Here is a 15,717-nt window from a genome sequence, read left to right on the forward strand (position 1 = left end):
CTTGACTACGAATCGCAAAGCCATCAGCACTCTTTCACCCTTCTTGTTTGCTCATTTCCGTCTGCTTCAGTTTTCTCTTTCCTGTACACCATCTTCTTGTGGCTTTAGGGTGGAATTCCAGTCCCAGGACAGCGACTCTGATTGGTCTGGCTCTGGCTTGCATCAAGTCCAATCTCCTGGCCAACTTTATAGCATAACAGGGACCAGATATACCCTCCCGCCCCTGCTTGAAACAACTAAATAAAGTATGTGAAACAATGAGTTTTGGACATGGAAGTATCCTGATGCCTGAGAAAGAGGGAACAGGTGAGGTTTATAATGACCCACTGTCTCAGAGTTTCCAGACTGCAGTATAAAAGGGGGGAAGCCAGGTAGAGCTCAGAGGTTTTCTTGAGTTGAGAAGGAGGTAGGAGTTCAGGGAAGTCATGCAGGACAGAACACCAGAAAAAAGAGCTGGAGAGAGAGAAAGAGGGGGTGGTGGGGAGAAGAAGATCATCAGAGTCTTCAGCTGATTACTGATCACTGCATGCTTTGGAGACACTACTTGAGGCCAGGAAAAGAACCACCTGAAAGGAGTAGAGGGGAACAAGGGCAGCGCCTGTGGCTCAAAGGAGTAGGATGCCAGCCCCATATGCCGAGGTGGTAGGTTCAAATCCATTCCCGGCCAGGAAAAAAAAAAAAAAAAAAGAGTTGAGGGGAACAGAGGAACAATCTGTGGAGCCCTCACAGGCTGGGAGTAGTGTGTATTCCCACCAGTCAGAATGGTAAGCTTTGTAATGCACACGGTATCAAGCACAGTAGTCAGAAACACATTGCCTTACAGTGGGAGGGAATTTAGCCCTCAAGCCTGCTCCAGTCCTTCCTAACAAAGCTTAAATGCAAACCTGAAGTAATCAAAGTGCAAATAAGTGCATCCCAGTACAAAGCTCAAGAATATTTATAGGAATATAGAAACATCCAAGACCCAACAAGGTAATATTTATGATGTTTGGTATCTAATCAAACCCCTGGCCAAGGGGAAAAAGTAGAAATGAAGAGGTAAGAACAGGGCTTGATCTCCCTTGGAAATTCCGTAAATATTCTAATTTCCCCTCTCCCATTTTTTAAGGCTACTACTATTTTCTGTTTTCACCTAAGTATTGTTTGACTTATTGTAGCAACTATGCAATTCTACTGCTATTTTTTAAAGACTTTGTGCAAAAACCAATCAGGAGAATGAGAATACCAAGAAAAAGAAGACGAAACAAGTTTATGCACCAGGCCGGAACTGACTGTCTTCCTCCCAGTTTCCCCCGCCTCCCTTTCTAGGGAGCGCAAGTTGTCTTGGTCCTCTCCCCCTTTCCAGGTTCTTTAGCTTAACACGGAATGCTGCTTGCTGCAGCATGGCTAGTCTTGGCAGGAATTTGTTTCTCGTTTTTGATTTTAAGATCGTGAGACTTTACTGTTTCAGGTGCACATCTCACAGAAAACACCAACATCCCCTCATGGTATCCAGCTGCCTTTTATACGACCCACGACCCACTCCTTGGGGCAGTGGAGGGGGACTGGTAAGGGCTCCACCAACCCTGCTCTTTTTGCCTAGAACCCACCTCCTGTGTTCCTGGGCAAACAGAAGGCAACTTTGGGGCATCTACCCAGATCGCAAACGGGTCCTACATCTCCTCTTTTGCTTTGAGTGAAGGATCTTTCTGGCTTGGGTGGGGACGGCTAGGTCTCCAGGCTGTTGATGAAGTGAGGGAAAGTGGAGGGGACTCCGCAGCGCGGGAAGAAAGCGCGGAACGGAGTGGGAGAAGAGGGAGAGGCCCGAGAGTGGCAGATGAAAGGACCACTCAGTGGCCAGGGCGGGAGGCGAGAGTAGAGCGCCCAGACACCATGTGGCCAGGGCGGGGAGAGAAAGCAGAGCCGGCGCGCGAAGGCTGAGCGCCCGGCGGCAGCCAGACCCCAGATCCGAAGAGCCGAGCTCAGGCAGGGGGTCCGCGGGTGCCGGGCGGCCCGAGAGCAGATTGGGGGCCCCGTGCCCCAGCCGGCCGCCGCCCGCGATGAGCGAGGCCAGCAGGCTGTGCTCCGGCTACTACAGCCTCAACCACAGCTTCGTGGAGCCCTTCCAGTGCCCCCGGCGCGGCGAGGGGGCCGGGCTCCTCTACTGCTGCGGCTTCGCCGACCTCAAGTACTGCTGCAGCGAGCCGGGCAGCTACTTCCCCTACAAGCACAGCTACATGTGGAGCCTCAGGTGGGCAGAGCCCGCGCGTGCGGCCGCTGGCCGGGCCGGGGCTGGGGAGTGCACGAGGGGTCCCACGCCAGGGGCACGGAGGTGGCCTGCGTCCCCGCCATCCGCCCTAGTCCTGTCCCTGCAGAGCCTCTGGAGGCCGGGGAGAGAGATCTCGCTTGGCTGGGAGCGGGAGGGGAACGGGCTTTGCGCCCAGGGCGCGCTCGGGCCGCGTGGCTGGGCTCGCCTCTGTCTCCGGGGACCATCTGGGGCAGGCAAATACCCGGCAAGGTTTTAATTCGTCCTTTTGGTTGCGTGGTCATTTGGTGTATTTCAATAGATCCAGGCTCCTTTGGGACTCGTTATAAACCATTAATTAAGGAGCAGAGTTTTCAGTCTCTTGCGGTGTGTGTGTGAAAGAATTGGCTGTATTCTTTAAAATATCAGAAAGTTAAGGAGTGTGTGGTGTGTGTTAGTGAGGGTGTGTGCCAATGACTGGGCTCTATATCAGTTTACCCTGAACACGGTCTCACCCTGATCCCGGACCGAATTGAAGAGGCATACACACTCTTTTAGTTGCTATGATTCCACACCCTGTAGAACCATCCTAGGACATCTCCTTTCTCAACACCTGAGCTATCTGGCTATTGCTGGAAAGTGAAGAGACTTTCTAAGTCTAGTTTCTTTTTCCTATGATGAGAATTTTCCTTGTTCCAACTAATATGTCCATAGACGTTTTCATTACCAAGTACCTTTCCCCCTTTCCTTTCCAACAGTCTGCAAACCATAAACTTGATTCTGTGAACTAAGATAAAATCTTAAGTCCCTGGCCAACTGAATGGCTCTCCTCTTGGAGACAGATCTCTCCAACCCCCTCTTCCATCTTGCCATACAAATGTCTTACATGAATTGCAGCCAGAGAGATCAGTTATGCCCTAGTTATCCTAGTTAAGCGTTGTAACAATAAGATACTAAATATTTAACAGTCCTAAGGCAAAGCTTAACCATACCTGCAGATCACTTGAGTTTTGGTCAGGTGGCTTGTCTCTGATTAACAGACATCTTTATCTTAAAACTGTCCAAGCCTTTAGACAAAGCTTCCTTTCTTTAACCAAGTACCAATCAAAGAATATTTAAGCCCACCTATAACCTATAAGCCCTGGCTTGGAGATGTCCTGCCTTTTCAGGCCAAACTACTGTATACCTTTCATGTATTGATTTATAATTTTACCTGCCATTCCTGTCTCTGTACAAAGCCACACTGTACAAAGTCAACCATAGCATGACCATTGATTTACTCCAGGTTTCTTGGGCATGGCTGTCCGGACCATAGTCATACACGTTCGGCTCACACTAAGCCTCTTTGAATTATTTTATAGAGTTTAGGTTCTTTTCTTTGCCTGGAGGATGAGTGCCTGGAGCCAAGATTAAAGAAAAATTCCCACCCGCACTTTAAATTGCTTCTTGTGCACTAATTAGCTAGTGTCTGCATTTGTGTGTGTGACAGAGAGAGAAAGAGAAATTGATTCTGTTAGTAAGAGGTGGAGTATTATTTATCCTAATTTCCTAGCATGACCCAGAATTTGGCAAACATGCTAAGCCTACACAAAATGACTAAATATTATTTCTTGAAGCGTCAAATAATTTTGTCTATATTATAAACATAAGAACAAAACAAAACAAAACTCTTAAAAGGAATGCCTACTTTCCATGAAGATAAATTCACAAACTTGTGTTGTGCTGGAATAGGATAGCTTACCCTTAGCAGGGTGCTGGGGAAGAAATCTGTGTTGCACTTGCTTATCTGGTCTTTTGGAAAATAACATAGTAATCCATCTCTGAGTCTTTGGAGGCATTATTAATACAGGGTTTTATCCCTGAAGTCACAAAATTTTACAAAATATTCTCTACGTGTTGTCTACCTCTTTGTAAAATGTGGTGATGAATATTTTGTAAATAAAGATACATTTAGCTACAATTTCCAATTTTCCCTGTGTATGGTGACTTTAGGGGGGACTTCTGGGACACCCTGTAATGATGGAAACACCTCCAATAGGGACCACCCATGTCTAAGACAGATTTAATTGGAAAATGTGTCTTGGATCCCTGAATAGTTCCAAAGTCACTATAGGTTTTAGGCTATAAAACCTTCCTAAGATTTGTGAGGGCACAAAGGAGTGAACAGCCTCCTAGGATCTTTATTTAGCAGTGATAAAATGGACAGTGCAACTGAGTTTCTGGGATGGTGTCAGTGGCAGTGTTAAACCTGGGGTTCCTGTGAGTTACAGAGAGCTAAGATGCAATGGGGTGGTAAATTTATTAGAGCTTCATTTCTCTCCTATTCTTTGTCTGCACTCCTAATTTAAAATAGTCCAACTGTGTGGGGTGGCACCTGTGGCTCAGTGAATAGGGTGCCGTCCCCATATACCGAGGGTGGCAGGTTCGATCCCAGCCCCGCCAAACTGCAACAACAACAAAAAAATAGCCGCACATTGTGGCAGGTGCCTGTAGTCCCAGGTACTCAGGAGTCTGAGGCAAGACAATCGCTTAAGGCCAAGAGTTGGAGGTGGCTGTGAGCTGTAACGCCACATCACTCTACTGAGGGCGACAAGGTGAAATAGTCCAACTGTGAAAAATATTCCAGGAATCACTAGCCCTTGTACTGAGATTCTGCAGCTGCTGGAGAAAGTTATAACTATAGCTCCCAGAAGGTTAGTGAAGTTAATAAGTCAGAGAATCACTGCATTAATGTGATAGCAGCTTCAGACTCTCTCTTGGGGCTTGAAAAGCAACTGCCATATGGTGCTGTGAGGAAAGGATCATTCTTCCCTTACTCTGGCCCAGTCCCATCTTTTCTCCTCCTATAAATCCTTAGGTTCTTAGGATTTTTTTTTTTTTTTGGCAACTTTCTCCAGGATCTAGGAACAGAATGCCTACTGGATAAGGCTATGCATGAGCAGCTATTCAATAAGAATTTGCTGAAATGAATATTTCAGAAGTCTCCTAGAACTCCATCTTCACTCAGAGTTTATAACTAGAGGTTTGCATGCATAAAACAATATTTCCATAAACTGTGACACTGAAACAGATTGCCAGGATTATGAAGAACATCCTTTCATAAGAGAAAACAGGAATGGCTTTTTTGATTTGTTTTTCTTTCAAATTGTGTGGTCTGATTTTTTGATTTTTACATTAAAAGCCCACAATATGTATGGCGAATTAATTAGATCTACAGTTTTACCTTTAAATTGACTAAATTACTTTTTTACATTGAAGATATTTTAATAACTGGATTCCCACTTTAGGACTCTTTCCAGATGTCTAGTGTCCTTTCTGTCTCACAGGAGGCTAGGCATCTGAAGAGTCCTAAAATGAGATAATATTAATTAAGTGGATTATATTCCCATTATCTGTGTATAGTGAAGTGATTCTGAACCTCCCTGACATCGTGTACAAAAGTCAGCTTTGGTGCATACAGGCATAAAAGAGGATTCACCCAACATTGGGTCTCTCCCCCTTAGATGAGAGTGAACCAAATAAGGGCAACTCGCAACTTAAAATATATAAGTCTACACTGACTCTAGCCATAGAGTCTTCACTTGTCTGCAATGATAATGCAACTGGGCTGACAATCAAATAAGCACAAGGATCTCTGAAGTCTGCCGCTGTGTGTGGCTCAGGAGGTAGTCTCCTTTGTGCCAGAGTGTTTTCTCTCCTGAAATCAGGGATAAATGGAATATCCCTTCACTTTTGATTCTGTTCTCCTTCCTCCCAAAGCAATGATGCTCCTAGATTCCTTGGTCCAATTCTCCCTTCCCTCCCTTCTACTGCAGGTCAGATTGGACAGGCTCCTAATCCTTGGGAAAGAACAGAAGCCTAAAGGCAAACTGGGAAGATAAGGAAGAAAAAGATCATTACCTTTCAATGATATAGGTCCCAAACACAGGTAGATCAAGCAGCAGTCAGTACTGTTTGCTTTCATTTATCGAACATTCTCTTTTTTGTGTGTGTAAAAAAACACCCACTTCTTTGTCACCCTCAGTAGAGTGCTGTAGCATCACAGCTCACTGCAACCTCTAACTCCTGGGCTTAGGCAATTCTCTTGCCTCAGCCTCCTGAGTAGCTGGAACTACAGGCGCCCACCACAATGCCTGGCTATTTTTTTGTTACAGTTCGGCCAGGCTGGGTTTGAAGCCACCACCCTCGGTATATGGGGCCAGTGCCCTACTCACTGAGCCACAAGTGCCACCTTATGAAACATTTTCTACAAGCTAAGTATAAACATTTTTTTTTTGTGGAGGGGACAGAGTTTCACTTTGTTGCCCTTGGTAGAATGCCATGGTGTCACAGCTCACAGCAACCTCAAACTCTTGGGCTCAAGTGACTCCCTTACCTCAGCCTCCCATGAAGCTGGGACTATAGCACCCACCACAACGCCTGGCTGTTTTTAGAGATGAGGTCTTGCTCTGGCTCAGGCTGTTCTTGAACCTGTGAGCTCAGGCAATCCACTTGCCTTGGCCTCTCAGAATGCTAGGACTACAGGTGTGAACTACCATGCCTGCCCTAATTTTTTTTTTTTTTTTTTTTTTTGAGGCAGGGTCTCACTCTGTTGCACTGGCTAAAGTGTAGTGGAGTGATCATAGCTCACTGTAATCTCAAAATACTGGACTCAAGTGATCCACTTGCTTTAGCCTCCTAAGTAGCTAGGACTACAGGCATGTACCACCACACCTGGCTAATTTATTTTTATAATTTTTAAATTTTTTTTTGTAGAGACAAGATCTCAATATGTTGCCCAGATTCATCTTGAACTCTTGGCCTCAAGCAGTCCTCCTGCCTCAGCCTCCCAAAGTGCTAGGATTGTAGGTATGAGACACTTTTGATAAGTGTACACAACACTATTGTGAAAGCCAACAGATAAGTGTACACAACACTATTGTGAAAGCTATTTGGGTAGCTTCTAATCTAGAAATTTTAATTAGAACCAGACATATGGTTCAAGAAGCACACATGTCTGTGTGTTAGGGTTTCAAGGTGATGCTTTTTTCCCAAGTTTCGTTTCTTATTTAATAGGCTTAAATTCACAAGTTTATGAAAACTCTATTCTCCAAGGACTAGCCTTTTGGGTAACTGGAGTAGAAGAGTTCTTATAAATTTAATGCAGCACAAATATACATTTTAGTTTCAAAGAAAAGTACAAGGTATCTTCCTCAATGCTAGAGAAGCTATTGGTGTTACACCCTTTTGAGAGGAAAAATTCAGACTGAATGTCAACTTCATATAATTAAAATTCATATTTCTTTTAATGCAAACCTTCTTCTCCTCTTTTGTACTAGTTCTGGATTTATAGATCAATAAACGGCATCTTATATGTGTATATGAAGAAAAGATTGATATTTTTGGTAAACATTTGCTTTACTTCTTTTCCAGGACCAAGTATTATTCTATTCATCTTTTACTGGTGAAACTGATGTTTCCTTCTAAGCTATATTAATAATACAAGTTTGTTTGATTGAGATATTTTTGAACTAACTCTAGAGAATCTTGTGGCCTTTTACCTATAATATGAATTCACATGGTCTTCCCTATTACTATTAATCTATAAATTTAAAAGGACCTTGAAAACGTATAGATAAAATATAATACAAATGTGATGGTAGAAAAAGGTGAGATGCAGATTTCAATCATTTACTATTTATGCTAAAATATCACTTGGTTATAAATGCTGGAGAACAAGAATTAACAATATCTAAACCATCTCTTTAGTGTAACCAGTACAAACTAGATTGTGTGACAACCATCTCCTTAGTGTAACCAGTACCATCCAGATTGTGTGACAGAATGTTTTTTCTGTTTTCCTCAGCATCGGCGCCCTGATCGGATTAGGAATTGCGGCCCTTGTTTTACTTGCCTTTGTCATCAGCGTCTGCGTCCTTTGCTATTTATTTCTATATGCAAAGCCTCAAAGATTAGACACTGGCCTTAAACTTCAACACATCGAGGCTTCTTCCATTCAAGAAGGTAATCAGTATCCATTATTTGTAACCTATTTCCTGTACTCTTTCCAAAAGAATAACCTGTACCCAGGTAACAGATCGTACTGTTAATGATGAATGGGTTAAAGAAATGCAGTGTATTGTGTCTTTGTAAAAATTCACATTTAATCAGGTCTTAATGATGAAATGCCTCAGGGAGATTGTGCTCAAGGGAAAATAGAAGCAGGATGTAAATGTTCCCGTGAAAAGTAAATCCTTGGCCCAGTAAATCCTGTTTAATATAAGTGTATGCCTTCCAGTTATCAAGGTTTATCCTCTAGAAATTTTTAAATTTTGTTTGTGGATGGAGCTAAAGAAGTCAAATAAATAGAGGAACAAAGTACCTGATAACTGAGTCTCGGTATTGCATTACTGTAGACTGGCTAGTCAGGAGTCAGCTAAGAATGTACCTGTGTGCCCACGATGTGCAGAATTCAGAAGAGGCTGGCTCGGCGTCTGTAGCGCAGTGGTTTTGGTGCCAGCCATATGCACTGAGGCTGGTGAGTTCGAACCCAGCCTGAGACTGCTAAACAACAATGACAACTGCAACCAAAAAATAGCTGGGCATTGTGGTGGGCTCCTGTAGTCCCAACTACTTGGGAAGCTGAGGCAAGAGAATTGCTTAAGCCCAAGAGTTGGAGGTTGCTGTAAGCTATGATGCCACAGCACTCTACTGAGGGTGACATAGTGAGACTCTGTCTCAAAAAAAAAAAAAAAACAGAAAAAGAATTCAGAAAAGGCATAGGAAATAATTCAGAGGCAGAGAAAAGAAATACAAACAATAAATAGAAGCCAGACTTTGTTCTCTGTTATTGAATAGATTTCCAAGAAGGTAAAAATAAGGGGTGTGTGTACTGTGATTATAAAGTAGAAATAAATTTTTATATGTGGTTTGTAAAACTAGACTCTTTTATACTAGTTGTTATCAATATGAAACTCAAAGGATATTAAGATTGTTGTGAATATAAATTTATATTAGTGTATTAAAAAGCACTAATTATACATTTGATTTTGAGATCCATATACAAATTTAGAATATATTATAAACTACATGTAGAATATATGAGAATTGATATGGAGATAAATAAATTTAGAATATAAATTTAGAATCTACATGTATATTTGGAATGACACACAAGTGCTCACTTGCTTCCATTTAAAAAGAAAGTGAAAATCTTTACCTTAAAAAAGTTCTTTTAAAAAATACACCATACTTTACCGGAATCCTGAAGCTTGTTATGATTACAGAATACCTACTGTGTGCCCTTATCAAGTACACTGCATGAGTCCATCAGTTCTAGTTTCCTCCTCTGGAAAGGAGACCTCCTCCAAGGGAGTCCTATGTTACAGAACCAGGGGACAACACCCTTTTGGAGGTCTCTTCCTAAAGCACAGTTTGGAAATTGACAGGTTGTTAGCTGAATTTAGTCCAAATTACTTAGACTTGTTTTCTCCACTGGAGATTAGTGATTATCAAATAATCAGGTTGTTAAATCAATTTTTGTCTTGGTCACTTAGATTATTTAAAGTTGCAGTTCTTAAGTTTCACTGTGCCTAAGAATCACCTAGGGAGCTTGTTAAAAACATAAATTTCAGGCTCTACACTTTTTTTTTATTAAATCATAAAGAGGTAGATCATGTATACATTAATGCATTTATGGGGTATAATGTGCTGATTTCTTACACAATTTGGAATGATTACATCATACTGGTTAATATCTATTACTTCATTTACTTAATTATTGTGTTAAGACATCTATATACTAATAGATCCAGCATGTACCCTTGCAATATACACCATAGGTGTGACCCCACCATTCACCCTCTCTCCACTTAACCTTCCCCCTCCCCTCCCATCCTCCCCTCCTTCATTCTGGACCATAGTTGTGATCTATTCTTCATATGAAAGTGCGAGTGATCATAAATTAGTTTCATAATAGTACTGAGTACATTGGATACTTTTTTCTCCATTCCTCAGATACTTTACTAAATAAGATATGTTCCAGCTCCATCCATATAAACATAGAAAAGGTAAAGTCTCCATCCAGGGGCGCAATTGGTTAGCACATGGTACTTATACAGGCTCTACACTTTTAAATAAGCAGTTCCCCTTCCCGCATTGTACCCTGTTCCCCTGCTACCTACTCTCTAAAAAGCAGCCAAAGTGAGCCCCTTAAAGCCCATATCCGGGCGGCACCCATACTGCAGTGGGTAGGGCACTGGCCACATACACCAAGGCTGGCAGGTTTGAACCCAGCCTAGGCCAGCTATGCAACAAAAAATAGCCTGGCTTAGTGGCAGGCACCTGTAGTCCCAGCTCCTTGGGAGGCTGAGGCAAGAGAATAGCTTACACTCAAGAGTTTAAGTTTGCTGTGAGCTGTGCCACCACAGCAATCTACCAAGGGCCACAAGACTCTGTCTCAAAAACAAGAACAAAAACACACCAGGTCATGTCACTCCTCTGCTCCAAACTCTCATCAATTCCCATCTCTCTCAATGGATAAAGCAGTCTTCTCTGTGACCTAAGGGGACTTTTGTGTTCTGCCCTCTCTGTCCACTGTTCTCTCACTTCTTCAAGCCCCATTCCCAGTAGCCCTTTTGCAGTTCCTCAAAATCCCTGAGTCAGGGCTAGGAAATTCCTCCCTCAGATATCTCCATGACCCACACCCTCACTGTCTCTAAATCTTCCCTCAAAAGTTGCCTTCGCAGGAATCCTTCCTTGGTCACCCTATCCGTATCTCTAACTCCCTTCCAACACTTCATTCCCACTTCCTGCTTTGTTTTTCTCTTAAGCGTTTACCATTAAACATGCTACACATTTTACTTACCTAATGTTTAACCTTTCTCCACTCCAACTAGAAACTAAGTTCCAGTAAAAATTTTTGTATTCCCAGTGCCTTGAATAAATTATTCCACAAACGAATTGAATGGAGTAGCTCCACATCTCTATTATGTGTGATCAAAGGAGGGCATTTTGAAAAACACTGACAGAGTATTGTCATCATTACAGTTGTCAGACATCTGTTGAGTTCTTCCTCTCTACAACACCCTGTGCTAAATGAAAACTGGTTATTTTTCCTGATTTAGTTCAGGGACTGCTCCAAAATTTTATTTCATAATGGCCCAGAAAACCCAGCAACAGAATTATTTGGCTTGTTGATTCAAGTCCTACAGTCTTATTTGTTACAGTTTAGCTGAGGAGGTCCACTTCTTGTGTAGTTAAAAGAGGCTGCTTTCTTGCTGTGAAATATCCCGACTCGCCCCCTCTTAAAAATACATTTATAACATTGGCAAATAAATTCAATTCATCTTTCCTGAGTGCTTGCTATTGTTAAGGGAGAATTTTATGTGATCAATGCTTTCCTGCTGCTTTCAAATGAGGGGTTGATTTTAACCAAATCAGACATAGTGGTAAGCACAAAACAAAAAAGGTAATCCAAATGTCATTAGACGGGGAGGAAAAAATGGCTTGTGTGTGAGAGTGACTCTTTGAAGGGATATTTAAACACTTTTGTCCCCTTTGTTAAAAATGCACGTTCCATTCCAATGATTCTTTCTCCTAGCAAGGGATGCCAGTGTTCTAGCTATTGAGAAAACGAGTTTGGGGCTTTATTGCCTTTAAGGAATATCTTCAAGGTTAGGAACATAATAAAATGTTTACATAATAAATCAGGCTAGTAACCATTACATTAGAGGAAAATTGGTTTCACCAGTTATGGGCTTTTTCTTTCAAACCATCTGTTCTTAAGAGTCCAACTACTGTTATTTTAGATTAATTTTTACAATTGAACCTGTTTTTATTACAGGCAATAAGAGTGGCCTAAATGGAAACATGTTTTTGTACACACACTGACCTCACTTAGGGCACTGGACCTTTCTGTCCCCTATAAATAAATAGTCTAAGTCTAAAATAGTCCAATCTTAGTCTATTTTACCAAGATTTTCCATCATGTATCTTTATTCTATTGGATTTCTTTTTTTTTCCTAATGTATACAATGTAAGGCTTTGACATTTTCAATTGATCTTCAACAAAGCAGTTCTCTGGTCATGATTGTAAACTTTAATTGCATGACCTCTGGAGCTCACTATTATTAGAAGACCTATTATTAAGCAATTGATTTGGCCATCAAATTGTGTCCCATAAACATTTATTTCTTTTAAAACTTTTGTGTTTTGGGTTATGCACATTTCAAATGTCAGTGTTTAAAAGAATACCATTGCTTGTACATTGTTCTGTATAGAATGTAGTTTCCAAGCCAAAGATGGCTATCTGGAAGATATCAGTCTGAGTATATACTTCTAAGAGTGAGGACTCATTTCACAGAATTGCGGGTAAATAGAGAAGCAATTAAAGGGGTGAATATATTAAGTCCCTGTTTCTCAAACTTTTCCACTAGAAAAACTTTAAGTGTGTACAATTGTCCCTTGGTATCCATGGGGGATTGGATGTGGAAACACACAAAGCCGGTGGATGTTTAAGTACCTGATGTAAGATGGTAGGGTATTTGAATATAATCCATGCAGTCTTCCTGCATGCTTTAAATCATCTCGCGACTACTGTCATACCTAACATAAAGTAAATGTGTGTAAAGAGTTGTTACTCTGTATAGTTTAGGGAATAACGATAAGAAAAAAGGTCTGTATGTGGGTCTGTAAGGAACATGTACAGAAAATTTTTCCTTGAATATTTTTGCTCTGTGGTTGGTTGGATCCACAGACAAGGAACCCCTGGATACAGAGGGCCAACTATTAAAGAAAGGAACTTGTAGCTCGGCACGGTAGCTCATGCCTGTAATCCTAGCACTCTGGAAGGCCAAGGATGGTAGATAGCCTGAGCTCAGGAATTTGAGCTCAGCCTGAGCAAAAGCAAGACCCCATCTCTACTAAAAATAGAAAAACTAGCTGGGCCAGGGGCCTGTAGTCCCAGCTACTCGGGAGATGGAGGCAAGGGGATTGCTTGAGCTCAAGAGTTTGAAGTTTACTCTGGAAGGCCAAGGACGGTGGATAGCCTGAACTCAGGACTTTGAGTTCAACCTGAGCAAAAGCAGGATCCCATCTCTACTAAAAATAGAAAAACTAGCTGGGCCAGGTGCCTGTAGACCCAGCTACTCGGGAGATGGAGGCAGGGGATCGCTTGAGCTCAAGAGTTTGAGGTTGCTGTGAGCTATGATGCCATAGCACTCTAGCCAGGACACTGAGTGAGAATCTCTCTCTCCCTCACACACACACACAAATAAAGAATAAAAGAAAGAAAAGAACTTGTGTCCCCAGAATTTTACGGACTAGCATGAAAAGGCCTGCTTAAGCCTTATGAACTTTAAATTATTTGATTTCCCATTTTATTTTATAATTCATGGGAATTTTCAGTTTGACTGCCTAATCAAATAGCTTGCCTTACTCTGATATGTGTAATAACATCTCCTTCCCATAGGCGAGTATAATTGAGGGTCCCAGAAGATACAGCATATTCACCCTGTGGCTTTGAATATCCATGGATACCCTGGAGTTGTAGGAGGGGAAGGGGCAAGGACAAAGAGTGGGGTTCTTAGAAGCAGTTTTAGATCAAAATTAGGAGAGCAGATTTTAGTCTGGTTGGCACAAATAAAATAATACAGTTGTATAGGAATGATAAAAACTACAAGTCTGTAATTGGTAGTCTCTTTTGTAAAGACAGATGCTGCAAATGAAAAAGGCTAAGTAAATTAGCAGGAAGGCACAGTTGTCTAGGAGAAAAACAAATTATACATGGAATGCTGACAAAGGAAGCAAATTTTAAGATCCTGTAAAATGTTTATTCTGCCTGTGTGCAAAATAGGACTTGGACTGGCTCAGAATGTTCTGCTGTGTTTCTTCTTCCTAGAAGATACCCTGGATCCTCCAAAAAGAAAACTATTTTCCAGGTCATATTCACTGCAGGAAAATTAGAAAATACCGAGAAACAATATCTGTCGCTCATGATCCCACCAGGCAGAGATAGCAGATACTAACACCATGATGAATATTCTTCACGGATTTGTATGTGTGTGTACTCTAGATACATGTATATACAAAATGGGGAAAAAAAATGGGTCTCTTGCATGCTTTTTTTTTTCATGACACAACATCAATACCTTCCTTTGCCAATAAATAAATATTTTTGTCATCATTTTTAAGAGTTCTATTTTATTACTTTGATGGAATACCATTATTTAAAAATTTGTTCTGATACAATTTCACACTTCCAGGAATGTTGCAAGAAAAGCATAGAGAACCCTTGCGTATTTTTCCCAAGATTTATTAATTATTCATATTTTGCCTCATTGGTTCAATGTATAGTTTCTAAACCATTCGAGAATAATTTGCAGGTATCATGCCTTTGGAGCCACTAATATTTCAATGTGTTTTTCCTAAGAATAAGGATTGTCTCTTATATAATCATAGCACATCTGTTAAAGTCAGGCAATACAACATTGATACAGTAATCTGGAGTTCGTATTCAAATTATGCCAATCTCTTTAATAGCTATTACTATTTTTTTCTTATTTAAGATCTGATCTAGAAGTATATCTTGTAATTAGTTGTCATATTTCTTTAGTCTCCTGTACTCCTCAGCCTTTTTTTGTTTCTTTATGATCGTAGCATTTTTGAAGAGTGTAAGTTAGCTATTTTGTACAATGTCCTTCAATTTATGTTTGAGGATTTCTCATAATCAGAGAGAGATTATACATTTTTGACAGGAGTACCACAGAAATTATGTTCTCAGAGCATCATAGCAGGAAGCACACGTTATTGGTTTGTTCCATTATTAGTGATATTAATTTGGATTACTTAAGGAGTTAAGGGTGTAATTGCTGGGTTAATCCATTGTAAATATACTATTTTTCCTTTTGTGATTACCAAGTAGTTTGTGGGGCAGTACATTGAGATTATGAAAAGATCCTATTACATTGACAATCCTTGACAATTGTTATGGTAGTTATTAAATGGTGATTTTGTAACCTCATTATTCCTTCTATTAGTTGTTTTTCTACTGTAACGAAGAGCTTCCTTCTCTCTATTTATTTACCATAGTTCTTGGTCCCCAGCCCTTGGGCTGCTGACCAGCACCAGGAACCAGGCTGCACAGCAGGCAGTGAGTGGCAGGGGAGCACGTGAAGCTTTCTCTATGTTTCCAGCTGCTCCCCATCACTCGCATCACTGCCTGAGCTCTGCCTCCACTCACATCAGCAGCATTAGATTCTCATAGGAGGGCGAATCCTACTGCACACTGCACATGCTGTGGATCTAGGCTGCATGAGCCTTATGAGAATGCCTGATGCTCTGAAGTGGAGCCAGGTGGTGAACTAGCCTCACAGCCTCCCAAGAACCCCTCCTCATAATACCATCACCTTGGTGGTTAGGTTCCAACTTACAAATTTCTGAGGAACACATGTATTCAAACCATAGCATTACTTATTTATTTATATCAGTATGAACTCATACATTCTTCATTCAAA

At 41.3% G+C, this 15,717-nt stretch overlaps 1 protein-coding gene across 1 annotated transcript in view; it reads left to right on the top strand.

Moving 5' to 3' along the window:
- The first annotated feature begins 2,039 nt into the window (after positions 1 to 2,039).
- The window catches only part of SHISAL2B (shisa like 2B), a 23,623-nt gene continuing 9,945 nt past the window's right edge, over positions 2,040 to 15,717 (top strand). The window contains exons 1-2 of the mRNA XM_003785864.3: positions 2,040 to 2,230; positions 8,070 to 8,227. Of these exons, the coding sequence (XP_003785912.1) occupies positions 2,040 to 2,230; positions 8,070 to 8,227 (349 nt within the window). The remainder of the gene's footprint in view (positions 2,231 to 8,069; positions 8,228 to 15,717) is intronic.

The sequence above is a fragment of the Otolemur garnettii genome, unplaced genomic scaffold, assembly GCF_000181295.1.
Source record: "Otolemur garnettii isolate 467f Iridium unplaced genomic scaffold, OtoGar3 scaffold00017, whole genome shotgun sequence".
NCBI classification, from domain to species: domain Eukaryota; kingdom Metazoa; phylum Chordata; class Mammalia; order Primates; family Galagidae; genus Otolemur; species Otolemur garnettii.